This window comes from Hesperophylax consimilis, chromosome 1 (assembly GCF_061612785.1).
Source record: "Hesperophylax consimilis isolate HC1 chromosome 1, BYU_Hcon_1.0, whole genome shotgun sequence".
Classification (NCBI taxonomy): Eukaryota; Metazoa; Arthropoda; class Insecta; order Trichoptera; family Limnephilidae; genus Hesperophylax; species Hesperophylax consimilis.
Window position 1 is genome coordinate 41,618,857 of NC_142836.1, and position 18,094 is coordinate 41,636,950.

Consider the following 18,094-nt stretch of genomic DNA (forward strand, 5'->3'; position numbering starts at 1 on the left):
AACCAAATGCATAACTTCCATAAGTACCGCTTAGATTGCGACAGTCGACATGAACCCATGCCGCATCTCCCATTATTTCTATTTTCTGCGATTTGCATTTATAAAAAACCGGACATGATCTATATTTTTTTCAAAATAACATATTCTTTAAATATTAGATATCTATGACTTATTAAAATGGACAACAATAATAATTAACAAATGAGAAAACCGACAGGCACCATAAATCTAACACAGCTTTAAAGTTTTATTACTAGAATTACAACATAAAATATAATTATGGTGTTTATTAACAATCAGCTAACATTATATTGCCCATACCTACAATTAAACTTGTTTCACAATTTCCTTGAATGAAAACGATATTTTTATGAAAAAACAATACCATTATTTGACTGCACTTAATAATTTTCTATTTTTTTTTAAACATTGAATAAATACATTTGAATATCTTACAATCTAATTAGTTTTCCTATACACAATATATTATAAATAAATGAAAAATTCACTGAGGTTTAGTTAAATGTTAAAGTAAAAGATCACTGGACATTATCAAGGAAATATTGTAATAAGTTATTATTACAATACTTATTATTGTAATAAGTAATATGTAATAAGTAATACAGATAAAACTTGGCAACATGCATTCTACCAAGTCTCTTAAATTTATTTTAGGTTAGGAAATTTTAAATTAATACTATTTCTTTTGGTTTAGAGTTTACAATGTTTGAAAACATTTCTATTTATTTATACTTATATTAAATTTTATGTAAGTATGATTTGAGATTTTCACGGCCAAAAGCATAATAGTTTTAATAATAATATTTATTTGCGGGTATTATAACGGTATTGTTTCGGACAGCATTACAGTATCCATCCTCAGGGCAGATGTGATAATATATCAGACACATCTGCCCTGATGATGGATACCGTAATTCTCTACGAAACTTTGGCTTGAGAAAGAGGTAGCGCAACACGGCATAATACCCAAATATTACCTCTGCCCGTTATATGATCGCATCAGCCTTGAATATGGACACTGTAATGTTGTCCGAAACGTTGGCTAATGAAGGATGTAGCGCAACACGGCATAATACCCCATAATTAAATCACTGTAAGTTATGTAAGTAAGTCAAACTGTAGAGGCCTCTACATTATATACTTGTAAAGTAAAAAGATTTCAATAAACACAGCCCTTAATAATTGAGATGTTACTTTAGTCAAAAATTTTAAAGGCACTAATCTTTTTTGATGGGTATTAAAAAGTTCTATTAGACGAAAATTTTGATGAAGGGTGGTTTTATAATTTTATCGCTAAGCCTTTGGCAGTGATTATGTTGGGAATAGTGGATACTAGTGCACTCGGCTCATCTCCATTCCTCCCAGTTGGCCGATGTATGGATATCCGGACTTAGCCTCGCCGGGGGAGTGTGCGTGTGATCCGTAATGTGTTGGATTCATAGATAGAAATGATCTGTGAACAACAAGAAAAAAAACATTAGCATAATATAGTTAAAATTATAAATTGTCCAAAAAATACGTCGTTTTTTTCTATGACAGTCAAATTCATATTTCAAAGTTATACTGCTCAAGACGGTTGAAAATGGCTGCGTACACACCGATTTTTTTTTTAAATTTCATAACGCTAGAGCTCATTTTTTGAAAGTTTTTGTTGCTTTCTGTTTTAATTGAATTTCTGGTTTATCGTTAAGATTTTTGATAAAATTTGTAATTAGTTGAAATCGCGTATTATTTGATCTCTGTTCCATTACATGCGGCCATACTGACCAGTTGGAAGAGTAAATAGCGATTATGATTCAATCATAATCATTAAAACAACTTGTCTAACGTGTTTGTTATGACCCTTGTCGCCTTAGAACTTGCAACTTTGTAGTTCCGGAGATGATATTCAATTCAGCTGTTGAATGTTCAGGCGTCAGGTGGTATTACCATTTGACGGCGGGCAGTTGCGGCCAAAGCGGCTGAATAAATTCAATACATCGATTATTTGGATAATTATCACGCTACCGACTTGAAAACCATTCATTACCGGGTAGCCCATCGTCCAGAGCTCTCCGGTTCTAACACACCCACAGTGCCTACCCGTACCGCAATCAAACGGCACCCGCAAAAACATTAGCATGGCGCTGGAAGGGTTAAATACCAACTACCATGATCGTTTCTAATACTATTTATATAGTTCTGATGTATTGTATTTCCACTTAAATATAACTATAATTAAGTTGTGATGGTTTATGATCTAAAGGCGTACCGCTCGTGTAAAGTTTGCCTTAATCATTTTGAATAGGTACACTTTTCTAGGATCGAAATCGATAGGTAGGTATGTATCCACTTCCCAAAAGATTGATTTAATGTGTTACTCAGATAAATCATAGTGCGCAAGCTGTGCCCGAATCTCAATATATTCACTATGAATTAAAAATAATTCGACGTTTCAAACAAATTACTTATTTTTCCGATACGTTTTTAATGCGCGCTTGTATCAATTGCCTTCGCAATAGTGCTTAATAAAGCGTTGCCGAGAAGCCCGCAATTACAGCTAAATATAAATATTATATACATCACGCATAACCGGATTCCGCTCTGTTTATTAAATTGTTGGTGGTGTTGTTTAGCATTTAATTGATTAGCGGCTGACTGACTTAATAAAAGGAAAAAACAAAACGGCTGCCCCAAGCGCCGCGAGCGGCGAGCTCTGAGCTCTGCGCTGTGAGTGCTGTGAGCGCTGCTAGTCCAACTGGCCGCCGTGACTGCCTCTACTGTCGCTTCCATTGTGATTAGTTTATGTCTTGTATTACACTCCTTCTAAACACACAGATGAATTGATAGCCTGATCAAATACCACGCGGTAGATAGCAGATAATGCATCCCCTCGCGGTAAATCGCAGGGGGGTCTGAACACCGCGAATCTCACAAAAAACTAGCTTACTTTTAAGTGCCTTAAATAATAGACATAAAGACATCAATCTTGCATATAAAACAGATCAATTAATTGTGTTTGAGATGGTATAACTACCTTTACATGGCAGCGAGACGGTGATTCAAGCATTTTTAAATATTAATATTTTTGCAAAACAGCGTTTTTTTACTATCACACACGGCTTTTTTCAAAGGCTTTTGTTTAATGGATATCTAATAAAACATAAAGTTTGTATAAGAATATTTCGTAAATTAGTTATAAAAAACCTAGCGTTATTCGCATATTTAAATTAAATCGATGCGATGTGTGCGAAAATGATTTACGATAGTTCGGTATGGGCAACCAATATAGTGTAACGTGTATAATATAATTGCAAACGGCAGATTTTCCGTAATAGAGCGCTATAAAGCCACTGACTCCTCCAAATTGAACAATTATTACTAGACGTAAAAAAGCCCGTGGAAACTAGATTAACCGCCTCCACCGGCGATCTAATCATATGTTGGCCACTAATAATTGTAGTTATCAATTTAAGGCTTTAATCATTGTGCGTCCCAAAGAAATGCGGCGTTAATCCCGGCTGGAGAAATCCACTTGGAGATAAACGTAGGCATCACAGGTCTGTTAATAGCAAAGGAAGCCGATGTAGAATGAGGACTTTTGTACTTCGCACTGGAGAATTAGTGGGCGGAAGCTTCTGCGAGCAGGATGGGGGTTTGAACTAGTTGTTTGATGAATAGGTTTGGAAGTACAGAGAGACAACTCACCCGTAATTATCCGGCCAGGCAGACACCTCGGGAAGCTTGTTCTGGGCGGCGGGGTTGGCGGTGCGCGGGGGCCAGCTGGGGGCGGCGTGCTCGCCCGGCCCGCCCAGCCCGTAGTAGGGCGGGCTGCTGCTCAGGGCGGGCTCCGCGTAAGCCGAGGGAGCGTACCCAGTCTGGGGCGCCAGCTGCGGCTGCTGCGGGCAGGAGTAGCCCTGCGGCGGCCAGCAGCCCTGCGAGAAGGTACTAGCGGGGGCGGGGGCGGACTCCAGCTGCTGGGCGGGGAAGGAAGGCTGGAGGGACATGGGGTTGAATGCGCTGAGCTGCTGCGAGTTGAGCTGCTTGCGGAGACGCGCGCGTCTGTTGGAGAACCACACCTGAAAACCAAATTATCATTAGTATCTTGAGTTACGATTGAGTGAAAGGGTATATTTGGATGTTTCATCTTTTGCAAGCTTCGGTAAATCGAGAAAATCAATAACAGGCAAAATTGGAGTAATTTGAGGAAGTCCTATGTCTATTGTTGGATGTCACGAGGCTTACGAGGACCTGGAAGATGATATGATGGACAATGTATCTAAAAATACTCCATATAACGATTTCAAGTGCTGTGTCTTGAATAGCATAATAAACTTGTATTATAATAGTATCTCGGTAGCCGTGAATGTACAGAAGTAAATACTAGGCACTAGGCTCCGATGCAATCAAATGATAAAACGCCATTTCATTATACAGTAGCACTTCTTTATCTGTTTCAATTCAATCTGTTCTCATTCCTTAGGCTAATGATTCTATCTATCATCCTTTGTGGCTTCTGTGTCGGTTATCAACGAATCATTCCTACTGTTTACTGTTTCGGCAGAATATTAATGTGTTAAGAAATTTTAAGTAGGTAGACTTAATGTGGTAAGTAAACTGATCAAGTTATCTAAGCGTAATACCACCCAGTAGTTGATGGACTGATATGAAAAGACGTAACCACTTGTAGAACATCCACATAATAATGTGTTTCTAATCTCAAGATTCATTGAAATAAATTACCTGAACTCTGGCTTCTGTTAGTTTAGTCTTTTGGGCTAGTTCTTCCCTGGTGTATACGTCAGGGTACTGGGTCCTGGTAAAGGCCCTCTCCAGGGCATCGAGCTGGTCTCCACTGAAGGTAGTCCTGGACCGGCGCTGCTTCCTCTTCAGGGTGATTCCTGGCTCGGATTCTGTGTCTGATTCATCACACGAAGACGTACCTGAGAACAAATAAATGGTCATTATAGAAAAAAAACACTAAATATTATTTTTAACAGCAGATATTAATTGAATTTCCAGTTTCTATATACGGTTGTCAGGTAGCGAACAGCCTCGTATATGTGACGATTTTTATCACGTTTATAGTTGCAAGCAATCAAAATTTAATTATTAAAAAACCATGGCGAGTACATACACAATGATCGTTCACTTTTCAATCATATTTGTTGTCGATTACTTTGATAAATGAGGAAATAAATACTTAAATCAATATGCATTCCGAGTATTGACGCCGTGAAACCGATGAAAAGGTTCGGCGTCAAAGAATCAAAGTGAACCCGCGATGATAAAAACAGATATTGAGTGAGGGAACATGTCAAATCAAAGCACACCTGCGGCGTCAACAACAAAAACCTATTGAATGTGATTTAGTGGTGCTACCGAATTTATTTTCGAATACGCAAGGTTCCATTTGATTACTTTTGTGGTACGCATATTCGTACTTTAAAGGTTTCAAACAGTTAGAGAGAAGGAGATTGTAAATGTGTACACCCTCATGGCCTATCCTTATTTACCTCTTCAGGATTAGTGTAAAATTTATTATGTTGTCTTGTAAAGTGTTCGTGTTCTTGGGAGGATTTTATAAATTTTGTGTTAAGACTGTATAAATCCACTCTTTACAAAATATAGATTTAAACGCATATGTTATATACGTATAATTAAGTAATTCTCAAAATGATCATTTCTTGGAACGGTTTTGTCGTTGTGGTATACAGGTTATAATTGAAGTTTTTTTATATATTCCGTAGTATTTGTTCATCGTAATGTGTGCCCTTCCTCATATTTCTATTAAACAATTTAGGAGGGACTGGATTAAGCCATATGATTAGCTCCTCTTTACTTTTGTTAGTAGAAGATGAGCTATTTTTTTTTCAATTAAGTCCTTAAGTCCTAAATCCTGTATCTAAATTTCGCCAATAAACAATTAGATAATGTTAATTAATTTTTAATCTCAAGTGACCTACCAGGTAAGTATTGTACTGTATATTTTCTCCATAAATAGTTAAGTAATAACATAGGTCACTGTAGAAATATATTATAAGTTTCTACAGCGCCCTTGAGGTGATTTTGCACAAAAACGGCGCTATACAAGTCATCCAATTATTATTATTATTATTGTGATTATTCTTCCAATTACCTACACCAATTAGTAGAAAGATGTTTCATTTTACTATCTAGAATGTGTAGTTTTTTTTCTTCTATTTGAAGAGAATTTAATATTTGAAGAGAATAATTCTATTCGGAGGGTATATTTATCGACATAGATATTTTTTAAGATTTTTTTAAGAGACGATGTCAACACAGTTGACAGCACCAGAAAAGAGAGGTTAAACTTGTTCCTAGCATACGCCAAGAATAATATATGTTACTATCGCGAAATACTTGGTGAAATCTAGTACATTTGCGAAACTAGGTTTCCTTTACCGTCAGGTTCGCAATTTAATGAAAGCATTTCAAACACTTTCGGGAAAAAACGTGAATTTATTGAGTCAGCTGTTAATTTGGTGTAACTCAGTGATCATTTAAATTGACTGTCGCCGCGTAGTCAAATCAATATGGTGAATTCGATTTTGTTTCCATTGACAAATACGCCTTTGTGTTCGCTGTGAAAACGAATACCTGTATCAAATAACAGCACACTCACCTGTAGATACAAGCGACAAAAAAATACATTGATGGTGATGTAACGCGGCTACCGAATTCATTTTTTGATTATACGCAGCTCTATTCTATTATGTTGAGTAGGTACCTGTCTTACGGTAGCCGAGAGCGTTGATACGCTTCGGCGTAATGAAATTTGAAAACACTTTGAAAAACCAACACACATCGACAGTAGGCATCCAATCAAGTTTTTTTTTTTTAAATAAAACTGTATTGTTAATAAGTCACTTCAGTGTTAATAAACATCCATCATATCCGGTATATAACTAAAATATAAGTGTAATAGTAAAAAAAGTTGTATAGGTATAAATGAATTCTAAAAATTGTATATATTTATTCTAGACACTAGCCAATTTTAGTGCGTTTTACGTTTACCACTTAACAAGCCTTTTCACACAACACCTGTTCCCAGGTGTATTATTAATTATTAGCAATCATTGTAACGTTCAAATAAGTGTAGCTTTATACGATCGTAAATCGAAACACCTTTTTCATTCATAAAAAATAATAATTAGTAGATACATAGGTACCTACCCATAATTATTAATAATAAATAGATACCTAGGTACCTACCCATAATTATTAATAATAAATAGATACCTAGGTACCTACCCATATTTATTAATAATAAGTAGATACCTAGGTATCTACCGATAATTATTAATAATAAGTAAATACCTAGGTACCTACCCATAATTATTAATAATAAATAGATACCTAGGTACCTACCCATATTTATTAATAATAAGTAGATACCTAGGTAGATACCTATAATTATTAATAATAAGTAAATACCTAGGTACCTACCCATAATTATAAAAAAATATTAAAACTTACATAATTATACGATAAAAACAAAAACCGTTATCTTATTTAAATAATAAGCAATAACTCACGAACGTTGCGGTCTAGTGTCATGAAATTATTTCCTGAAAATGTTTTTAAACCAATGAATTTTCGCTCGCTTTAATATGTTGGTTTACTATGTTTCATGTGTATAGATGTCTCTCAGTATTTTTAAAATCTCTATTCTTAACAATGTATTTTTCATTTTTTATTTATTTTTCTTTTCCTTTTCAATATGTTGTATTTTTTTTAAAAGTGTAATATCCTTGTAAAATGTATTTTATGTGTCTGTACTTCCCGTAATGAGTTTTATCTCAACTCATTGGGAATAATGTGTTACTTACCATGTTTTTTGTAAAACATTATAAATAAATAAAAAAATAAAAAATAAAAATTTGCACAGCTTTTTCTGTGTAGATTTTTTACGTGAATTTCAGTTCGTTATGACATATCGATCATGAGATTCAAAGTCTCGAAATAATCGTTTATTCCACACTTCTCGATTAAATCTCTGGCGAAACCAGGTGTTAAGTAGTAACTAGTGTCTAGTAGTATTTTTGCATAAAATATAGTTACCTATTATCATATGCATTAATATACCGCTGTGCTAAATAAACCCAAACCCTCTGTACTGTATAAAACATTTCGGCTGTACACTTGATGGCAATTATTTAGGTTCGCTATTATTATGCTAAAGTACAAATCGTGGATCACGATTCTGTCGGCGGTTATTACTAACAGTAGCTAATGATATAGGCATTAGATACAAACACTAATCATTGGGTTAATATGAATGTCTGCCCTGTTGGAATTCAAGGCATTTGCGGAAAAACAAAGTTCTAGAGAGTTCACCACCTACCCAGTACCCGGCCTACCTTCGAATCAACCGTCATTATGGTATTATTATACTTGTGGGCTTTTTTATGTTAGGTGCTTCGGAATTATCATACTCTTTGATACTAATCTGTTATTTTGATCGATGTTTGAGATTAATTTATTTAAAATGTTAATGATTTTTTTTGGATTTTTAATGGTTATTTGAAAGCTCTTTAGCTCATGATTAAAATGATACATCGGAATATAAATATTTTTTTTAATTTATGAATTCTACACAAAATAAACTGGTAAAAAATATTGACGCCAGATTTCATAGAACACGAGTTATGTACTTTTTCTTCGACGCAGACGTTTTGCTTCATGTTAAAGATTTTTATTATATTTATTGAAATTTACAATCATTCATTTTTTCTTAAGAGGAAGACAGTGGATACAACTTTGTCTTGGTACATACTACTTGCTTTATTTATATTTATATATTTATTGGTAAAGGTAAGAGACAAACAGCTTATACATAAAATATAAATATATACATGTTAAATACAGTCAAGCTAAAAAAGTCTCCTATATTAAAATTAAAATTAAAATTTATTCACATTCATACGTTGTCTCGTCCAGATACTCCTGTTATTTGTGTCTTTGATGAAAATAATGAAACGGAAAACGATTGTTTTCTTGATTCTTCAGTACTTTTCTGGTTCACTAGGCATCAGGCACTATGCACCAGGTTGCAGGCACAAAGCACCAGGCACCAGGCGTTGTTCACGTGTCCAGCTCATGGCTCATGGTTCACAGAGCACAGCCACCCCTCTACCTGACCGCCCCACACCCGCATCCGCCCGGTATCTCATTCACACCTCCGCTTTTTAATTCACCGGCGATGATTCGGCACTTTGACAACAACGGCCTGACGCCATTTTTTGTTGTTATTTTGGTTGGTGATGAGTTTCGATTACATTACAGATTTCAATAGCCTCTGCCGCCGAAAGAGCCGATGCAGCCAATTGGAAATTGTTCAAAATTAGAGTCTTTTGCTCGGCCGCTTATTGCGGAAATGAAAAGGTATATACTTTTTATTGTAAGCTAATGTTTATGGCAATAATGAATTGCAGATATTTTTCGGTTTTTTCATTAAAAATATAGAACTTTTTGATTAAATAATAAACTGAAATGGAAAAACGAAGTAACCTAGCCATTATTGAAAAAAGCAAACAGTCATTCATAAAATAAAATGCATTTACAAGTTTTGGTAAAAAATATAAACTTTAGATTGGGTTGTTTCAACCTACATCAAATCGGCGATTAGCCTCGTTTATGTTATTTAACTTTTGTGTGATCCCCGTTAAAAGTTTATTCTCGGCCTGTTTTAGCGTTTGATCAAAAGTACATCACTTAAGCATAGCGATCATACTGTAGGTAATGCTCTACGGCTGAAACGGGCCGAGAATCAGCGCTTAACGGAGATCGTTTAAATGTCGACAAATTTGTGACGGGTTTCAAATATCCGAACCTGTAAGTAAGTAAAAATATTTTGACACAATTTATTCCTCACAGAATTTGAACAATTCATCAAACTTCAAAGATGATTTTCAAGTTCAATTAAGGTTCTATTCAAGTTCTGATATTACTGTGAAGCAATTGGCCAGTAACGATACAATAATATGACTTGATTAGAATCTTCATAGAACCCGAAATCAACGAAATTGTTCAAATTCCGTGAAACAACCCGTCCTAACAGTATGAGACCTACAAATTGTGACTGTAACAATCTTTAATAGACCACACGCAATGTACACGAAATCTTCCCACATTTTAGCAAAATCAGATTTACATCGTTCCGCGTCCATCAAATTAAGTTTAAATCACAACGCTTGAAGAGAACATTCACGTCTATATTAGGCGAAATGTGAGATAGAACCGTCTATTTTGAAGGCTGCAGTATCGCTTTGATGTCCGTTGTATCAATTCATCATTTTGCAATATACCTTTGTGACAAAACAATGGCTGGTAATCATTCTGAAGTTGCGCACTTTTGATGTAATTTCATAATGTCTGATATTGTTATTCTTGGGATAGCCGCCATCGCTTTCTGCTCTGCGCACGTATTATTTTGTTACAGATACAATATCACTAATTATTGTAGAATCCACTTTAAAGAAGACAAACTCCTTTGTGCCGGTTGTCTTAACCGCGGTATAGCTAAAACGGTAGTTTAAATCTATGGTAAATTCAGTAACGTTCCCAAAACCATTTGTCTGATCAAGAGATAGTCACATCCTATCGCTTGTGACTTTCAAACTGCATCGCTTAGCCACACAACGCATGAAACAACCGGCCCTTAGTGCAGATGATCAAATATCATCTTTGAAGATTTGACAACCTTTGTTAAATAAACGAATTTAAAAAAAAGCAATCAATTTTCATATATTCATCATAATTGAGACTTCATATAAAAATGGAATTTAGTTATTTGCTTGCAAATGATTGATTGATTAATATACCATACCGTCATACCTAGGTATGTCAAGATTTTAAGCAGAACATAAAGAAAAAATTTCACTTTTATAGTTAAGATGTATTCAGTTTTCAATTTCATTTCAGACGGAAACTTTTTTAAGTGGTAAAATTGTGTTTTTTTATAAAAAGAAACAGTAAAATTGCAACAACTTTCGGTAATTGAGCATTTATAACTATTTTCGCAATTTCCCACAGTTAAGGCAAATAAAACTAACCGAATGCTCCAATGATTTTATTGCACGCTTCTTCAATGCACTTTGTTGCTTTTTTGGTGCAAGAAGTCATTTAATGACAGTATTTCAAAATTGTAAAGACATTTAGGCCTAGTTGTTCGAAACCCATTCATTCATAGTTTATTCCACAGACATAGGAATTAATAGACGAGAAGATAAAGGCGAGGGGTAAAATCAACTGTTGAAGAACGAAGGGAGTGAAGATGACTGTGATTCGTCAATAAATCAATCTGACAGTAAATAGGCATCTCGCATTATAATATCACCATTTACTTCTTAAAAGTAAAATCTGCTTTGAATGAATAGACATTTTTACATGGGAGCGCAAATTACTCGCCACGTTATGAACAAATTTGCGAAGTCCAAATTCGGCAAAGTAAGGCAGCTTCTATATTCAGAGTCGTAGTTAGTTTCAGAGTATTTAGTTAAGACACTTTTATAAATGTTCATAATTTACTTCCCAGCAACCAACCAGCTTTGTGTTTCGCGTCCAGACGTTTCTCGATGTGATAGTAACAACTGATTCATATTATACGATGTGAATATGCTTAAAATAAAGTAAAATAATGCTTATATATGGAATGTAATACGACAATTGGGTTTATTCTCTTTTTTCGCATCTATTTTTACCAGTTTTCATAGTACAAGTAAACATTTTGCCGTGTTATTTCGTAAAATGAACCGATGATGCCTCGACCATAGTTCGCACAAGAATGATGACGTCACGTTTTCAAATGTCACTTGAGGCCGTACGCGAGCCCAGCCGGCTCAATGGAACCGGTATGGGGAGTGGGGATAATACGCTTTTAATCACTTAGGGCAGGTCTACTAATATTCATATGTCTATGGTTTATTCGAACTTTGTCATTCGAAGGGTTCAACAAGTCAGCATTTTGCCAAATTATAATTTGGATTGTTTGACCAGTCTTTGATTAGACTCTCAATCATAACGGTAATCAAAATTTAATCAAACGCAGACTGACCGAAAAACGTCAATTAAGACGAGAATTTAAACATCTTATTTTTAGGACAGGTTGGTTCATAGAATTTGAACAATTCATCAAATATTAATTTTGATTTTCAAGTTCTGTTATTATTTCAGTTTTGTGAAACAACTGGTCAGTAATGATATAATAATATAAAATAACATTCACAAAACGTGATAATCAACATTTGATAAATTTTTCAAATTCTATGAAACAACCTGTCCTAAAAAATATTCAAATCAGAAACATTGACATTATTTTTAAACGCTTCTTTTTTAATTTCACTTTTGTTTTCGGTAAACAATGAATGCAAATCCTGGAAGCGGAAATTAAGATATAAACGAATTTCTCTGAAATCGGATGACATTTCAGCAGTTAGTATACGAAATAAATGTCGGACCCACCCGATCTGTCGTTGTCAACTTCAGTTCCCTGGTAGAAAGATTGAATCCAGAATCAAACCAAAAGAAAATTCTGTATATTGATTTTTTTTCAAGTTTTTTTATTCTTTCTGAGAAATTTTTAACTTTATTTCCATAGTTTGCAAAGTTCCCACAAGCATAACGTGCAAGTCAGGTAATCACTAAGCCGGTCATATTGGACTTGAGCCCCTTGGGTGTTGAGGTTGCCACTCCCCATCCCTGACTATTTTGATCGATGCAGGTCGGTGCCCGGTGCCCGCTGCCCGATGCAGGCCGGTGCCCGGTGCCCGTTGTCGGTGCCGCGAGGTTTCATCGCTTGATGAATAGGTGTGCCATGCACCGCGGCACGGATGAAGGCTCCAGGAACATCTCATTTCATCATTTTCATCATTGTGATAAACACAGGCGATGATGGGAAACAATAAATGTATGCAAAATGCTCTTTGACTTCACACACACGCACACATATGAAGATTCGTGATAGAAGTTGCATAACTAAGCAACTGGTTTAATAAAATTCTTACAAGATGACATTATTAAATTGTGAAACTAATACAAAATAAATTGCTTAATTTGTACTGTAAGGTGTCAATAATCAATAACGTTTTGCGTAAATTATTATTAATTTTAAAAAAATTCAACGGATTTAGAAAGATAGAATTCAATTATAGAAATGTTTGGTAGTTTAAATTATTTTTTTATTTGTGAATAAGTTACCTAGTACCTGAGTACACGTCGTGGACCAAATAGCATACCGTCTTATTTTTCCATATTTACAAAGCTTCGTAGCTCATGATAGGTCTGTGAACTATCACGAGAGTCCAAAAATGATGTTTCTAAGTTTTTATTATTAATAAAATAATTAAAACAAAAAAATCCTCTATATTTGTAAGTAGGTACTTAAATACCCATCAGCTTAGTTATAAACCATAAATATTTTACGTATCATTTTTTCATATAAGGAATTATACAATTCAAACATTCTTCAGACCGGTAGGTAGGTACTATAACATTGATAATTCCAATTTGACAGCTCACTGTAGAAAGCACGATTATGCGAACTCTGGCGGGATGAAAAGGTAGTACACGGCCACCATCTTGAAGCGGATCCGGAACGTAAGCAAATTTACGGATGAACAGTAAATTTTCAGGTTAAAACAAGACTTCGTATTGAACGTAAAAAACAAATATTAAACGGTGTGCAAATTTCACGATGGCAGTGAGCACACGGATTTCAATTCAAATTGAATTCCCAGTAAACGGAGAGAGGAGTGTCAAATTTGAGATCGTTGAATAAATTATTTGTTGTTTGCATGCTAAATCCTTCATTCTTAATTAAACTTTTAAAAATTATATTTGAATATAATCGTAATCCCAAAATCTTGTAGATTTCTGTCGATAATCGTAAGTCCAAGATCATGGAGATACGAGGTTTTGCGGTGTTAACGCGTGCAATTTACATTGTGTTATTTCCACGTAAACTGGCAGATTACTCACACACGTGCAGCGCGAGGTAACAACTAATAACTGGTAAGGCGATACTCGCTGCATCCTACACCCATTGCACGATACTTCACTGCTTGGTGCTCATTGCTCGGTGGGTAGACTGGGTGGTACTGGGGCGGCAGACATGGGAGGCTCGTGGTGACTGGTGACTGGTGACGCCACCCGATTTCAGATTTTAAGGGGTGGTGCAAGGAGATAACTTACTCATAAAATATTGCTAATTTAACCAGTGAATTAGCAGGTTTCCTAACAAACTATCAGTAAAACACGAATGTGTTATGGGAATTTCGGAACACGAGGTTCATAAAAATTCTAATATAAACGCAGCTGTATGAACAAGTATTCACACATTTTGAATGTACTAACAGTTTGTTAGGAATCACGTTTTTAACAGGATTTTAATAAGTCAGCAATTAACTGGGTGAAGTAGGTTAGGTTAGGTTTTTTTTTATCATTTTTAAAGGTATGTTGAATAGTCACTTTTTATATCACTTTTTTTCACATTTTTCTTTATATCACTTTTTAAAGGTGTGTCGAATAGTCACTGTGTTGAGTTAGCATGGAACCGTTCGAATTTATTCATGAATATGGCGGCGTTGATTTTACGGTGGGCAACGTTGATGCCAACCGTCTTACCAACCAATGGCAACTTCTACGTCATAATGACGTTGTAGCCAGTTGGAACCGTGTTGTAATGTGCGGTTTTAGATAGCTTTTAAAATCAAAAATTATGAATGAAAATTTAGGGAACATTTATATGTCTATTGCATTCCTCCTTCCTTTTCACATAATACGTAAGGTACTTAAAACAATACCCTTAACGAAAGTCTTATGAAAGATTAGTAATTTCCATTATAATATCATCATTTTCTGAAGGAGGGTTCGTAAAATGCCATAATACGTAACACTGTGTATCAGCGAATATAAAAAATACACGGATCCGCGTTAGTGACAACGAGATGATGCATCTAATTTACATTATTTGTGGAAGAAGCGAGGAAAGGTTATAAATATACACTCAATCACGTTGGTGACATCAAAAAATCCATTTCTTGGTTTGATACTTCGTGCTTTGTGTATTGACAATAAAATTATGTAGATAGGCATTTGATAAACAAACCAATTCAATAACAACATAGAAAGTTAACGATGTTTCGTTCCGTCAGAAATTTATCACCTTTCTTCAAAACAATTCACATTATACACGCATTATATAAATTATTTAAGTCCTTTGAAGCATGATTTTTTTCAATATGTGCTTTCTTCGATTTTACGTTGCGGCATGAATCAAAGTTGCGATCATCAGCGCCACTGGCTGTCGCCACGCACACGAAGTAGCTAAGAATGGGGCACTGACGGGGCATGGACGGGGTAAAAACGGGCTACGAACTGGGTACGGTGTGGCTAGTGGTAGGGTATTGTAGGCCGTACTGTGCGGTGTACGGGCCCGCTGTGGCCGCGGGCGCACGGCGGGATAATAACACCTTTCTGGACTAATTTCATTTTTATACCCATCAATTTCATGCAAAGCCGTGCGCGCCCTTTGATCGCCGCCCGGCTATGATATATTGAGACGCGAGACGCGAGCGGCCATCGATTCCGGAAGAGTGTGGCCGGGATTCCGGGGCGGTATTCCGGGATTACCGCGGCAGGGGACCGATTGGCCGGGCTGCGGACGCGTTGACACTACTTTGCACTTGACACTTGACACCTTGAGAAACGGGAAATTTCGATGGATTGGAGGACTCAAGTGGTGTGTTGGTAAAAATGTATGTTCTTATGTTATGTAGAATGTCTGCAAAGTTCCTATTTGGTACAACTTTTTCGGAAAAACGTGGATTAATGAGACCTAAAGATGGTGGTTGGACGGCGGGCAGATTAAATAAAGTGTATTTAGGCCTAAGTAATTGGACGGTTAGGGGGGTACAGGTAAAATATGTCAAGGTATGCAGGAGTTAAAACTCTCTATGTCTCTAAAGGGTTGTGCATCGATAATTTTAAAAATAAAATGATTTTCTGTTTCAAATTTTCGTTTGAGAGTCGCTAATGTTGTCTTCAATGATTAAAGTGTTTGAATGCACCGGCTAATTTGTGGCAGGTATGTGATTTGCACTTTATCGGGAAAATCAGGAAACAACTGGCGTGATCAACCCGAATTACGTCGTGGATATATTGGAAAAAACACCTTTCGCTATTTACAGCTGTGGGCTGTAGATAAATGAGTTGGGACAATTTTCATTGAATCTAATTGTAAGCAGGTATCATCTTTAATGAAATGATTATGCGACGATTTCAGCAGCATTAATGTCAGATAATAAACTGTCAGGAGTTGGGAGTCTGGATAGTGGAAATACCCATTCGATTTATAAGTATAATAATATTTATATTTTTTTTGACCGGGCCAGTTTCCTACAATCACGTTCATCTTCAGACTGGTACATTTTTATTTAAACTGTGGCATTTATACATTTAATGGCAATGGTGGATAACAAATGATTTTCCTGAACTTAATTGGAGTAATAAATATTAATGTCATTTTCATCCGGTAACCTATTTTTTCAATTAAAATAAAACACTTCGGTTTTGGACAGATTTTCATGTTTCTTATCTTGAGCTTTGTTCACAAACTCATCTTCTAAAAAAGACCCTCCACACAACGTCCCCAAAGATGACATAGTCCATGAGGGAATTTATTTTCATCAGGGCCTCAGTGTGGAGTTAATGTAAAAAATAGCAACTTTTCAATTCTGAATTGTGGTCCTTCTCCTAATATAAATAAAATCGTGACAAAATGTTTCTATAAATACTTAAAGCAAAATTACACAAGTTAGATGGACGGAATTGTCTAAAATCGGTCAGGGCAGAAAAAAATTAAAAAGGGAAGTAAAGTGTAAAATTGGTTTCATTACACTTATTACGATAGAATTCCATCAAATATTAACAGTTGAAAAAATATAAACTTTCGATTTATCATACCGAATTTAGCAGTTGATGCTGTTTTGCTAAGTGTGATTGTCTGGTAGGAATAATGATGTTTGATCTAGAAACAATAGTCTAATGGTAAGATGGCAGAACGTGAAAGTGTCTGATGGCTGTGCGGTGCGGTGCCGGTGCCATGCCGGTGCAGCGAGCCACGCGGTGAGATGAGAGAATTGAGAGTTCTCTGGGAAAATTATTATTGAAAGTTAATTAAAATGAATGTTCCGCTCTACAAGTCTCGCTCACTTAACTTCCGCTGTCACAACTGGACAACATCAATTAACATTCGATGGATTTCTGACCGAAATGATGAAGTTTTGGTTGAATAATGATCGTAATTTATTCGTCGAAAGTGAATTATAATTATGCAACTGTCGCAGAAGAGATAAAATTATACAATCGAAAAGTGCACCACAAATGAGACGATGCGCATGGTAAAATTACTTTTTCAGAGTGAATGAACCCAGGCGATTCTAACGTTGGCGTTTTGCAATTTATATCACTAGCCAGTTGTCGAACCGTATCAGTCACCTTACATAAATAATCAAATGTCTGTCTTTACTTTTTTTTTAATGTTGGGTTAAGTCAATAAGTTGAAGATACTATTGTGATTGAGACTTACCGAGGATGCCATCGATGCTGTGGTTTCTTCTGGGATCGGACTCGTCCCTCCTGCCTCCTCGGATGAGCCTGGAGATGGAGCTGACTGAAGGAGCTGTGTGCTTGTCGCAGATCCCGTCCTTGATGAGGCGATCCCTGATCTCCCAGGAGAAGATACCGGGGTTCTGTCGCTTGAGGTCTTCTATCCTGTTCTCCACTTCTGGAGTGGCTACTCGGGGCTTGGAGCCGCCTATTACACCAGGCCGTATCGATCCAGTTTCCTGTTAATAAATTATGAACGACCATTAAAAATATGAAGTCAAGCACATAGCATTCATCATCATTACGTTGAGTAACATCTGGAAAGTAACCAACTCATCAGCTTGAGTACCACCGTTGAAGAAATGAAGATGCTTTTCAAGCGTGAATATATCCACAATAATAAAGTTGTAATATTATTTACTTGATGACTGGTAGAAGATGTTGCCCAAATTTTTCAACAAAT

The 18,094-nt window shown here is 35.9% G+C and overlaps 1 protein-coding gene across 1 annotated transcript in view; it reads right to left on the bottom strand.

Moving 5' to 3' along the window:
- Positions 1–1,353: 1,353 nt before the first annotated feature.
- Positions 1,354–18,094, bottom strand: part of gsb (paired box protein gooseberry) — a 33,004-nt gene continuing 16,263 nt past the window's right edge. Inside the window, exons 5-8 of the mRNA XM_089631508.1 lie at positions 17,612–17,870; positions 4,744–4,943; positions 3,709–4,079; positions 1,354–1,474 (exon numbers count right to left, since the gene is read on the bottom strand). Of these exons, the coding sequence (XP_089487634.1) occupies positions 1,354–1,474; positions 3,709–4,079; positions 4,744–4,943; positions 17,612–17,870 (951 nt within the window). The remainder of the gene's footprint in view (positions 1,475–3,708; positions 4,080–4,743; positions 4,944–17,611; positions 17,871–18,094) is intronic.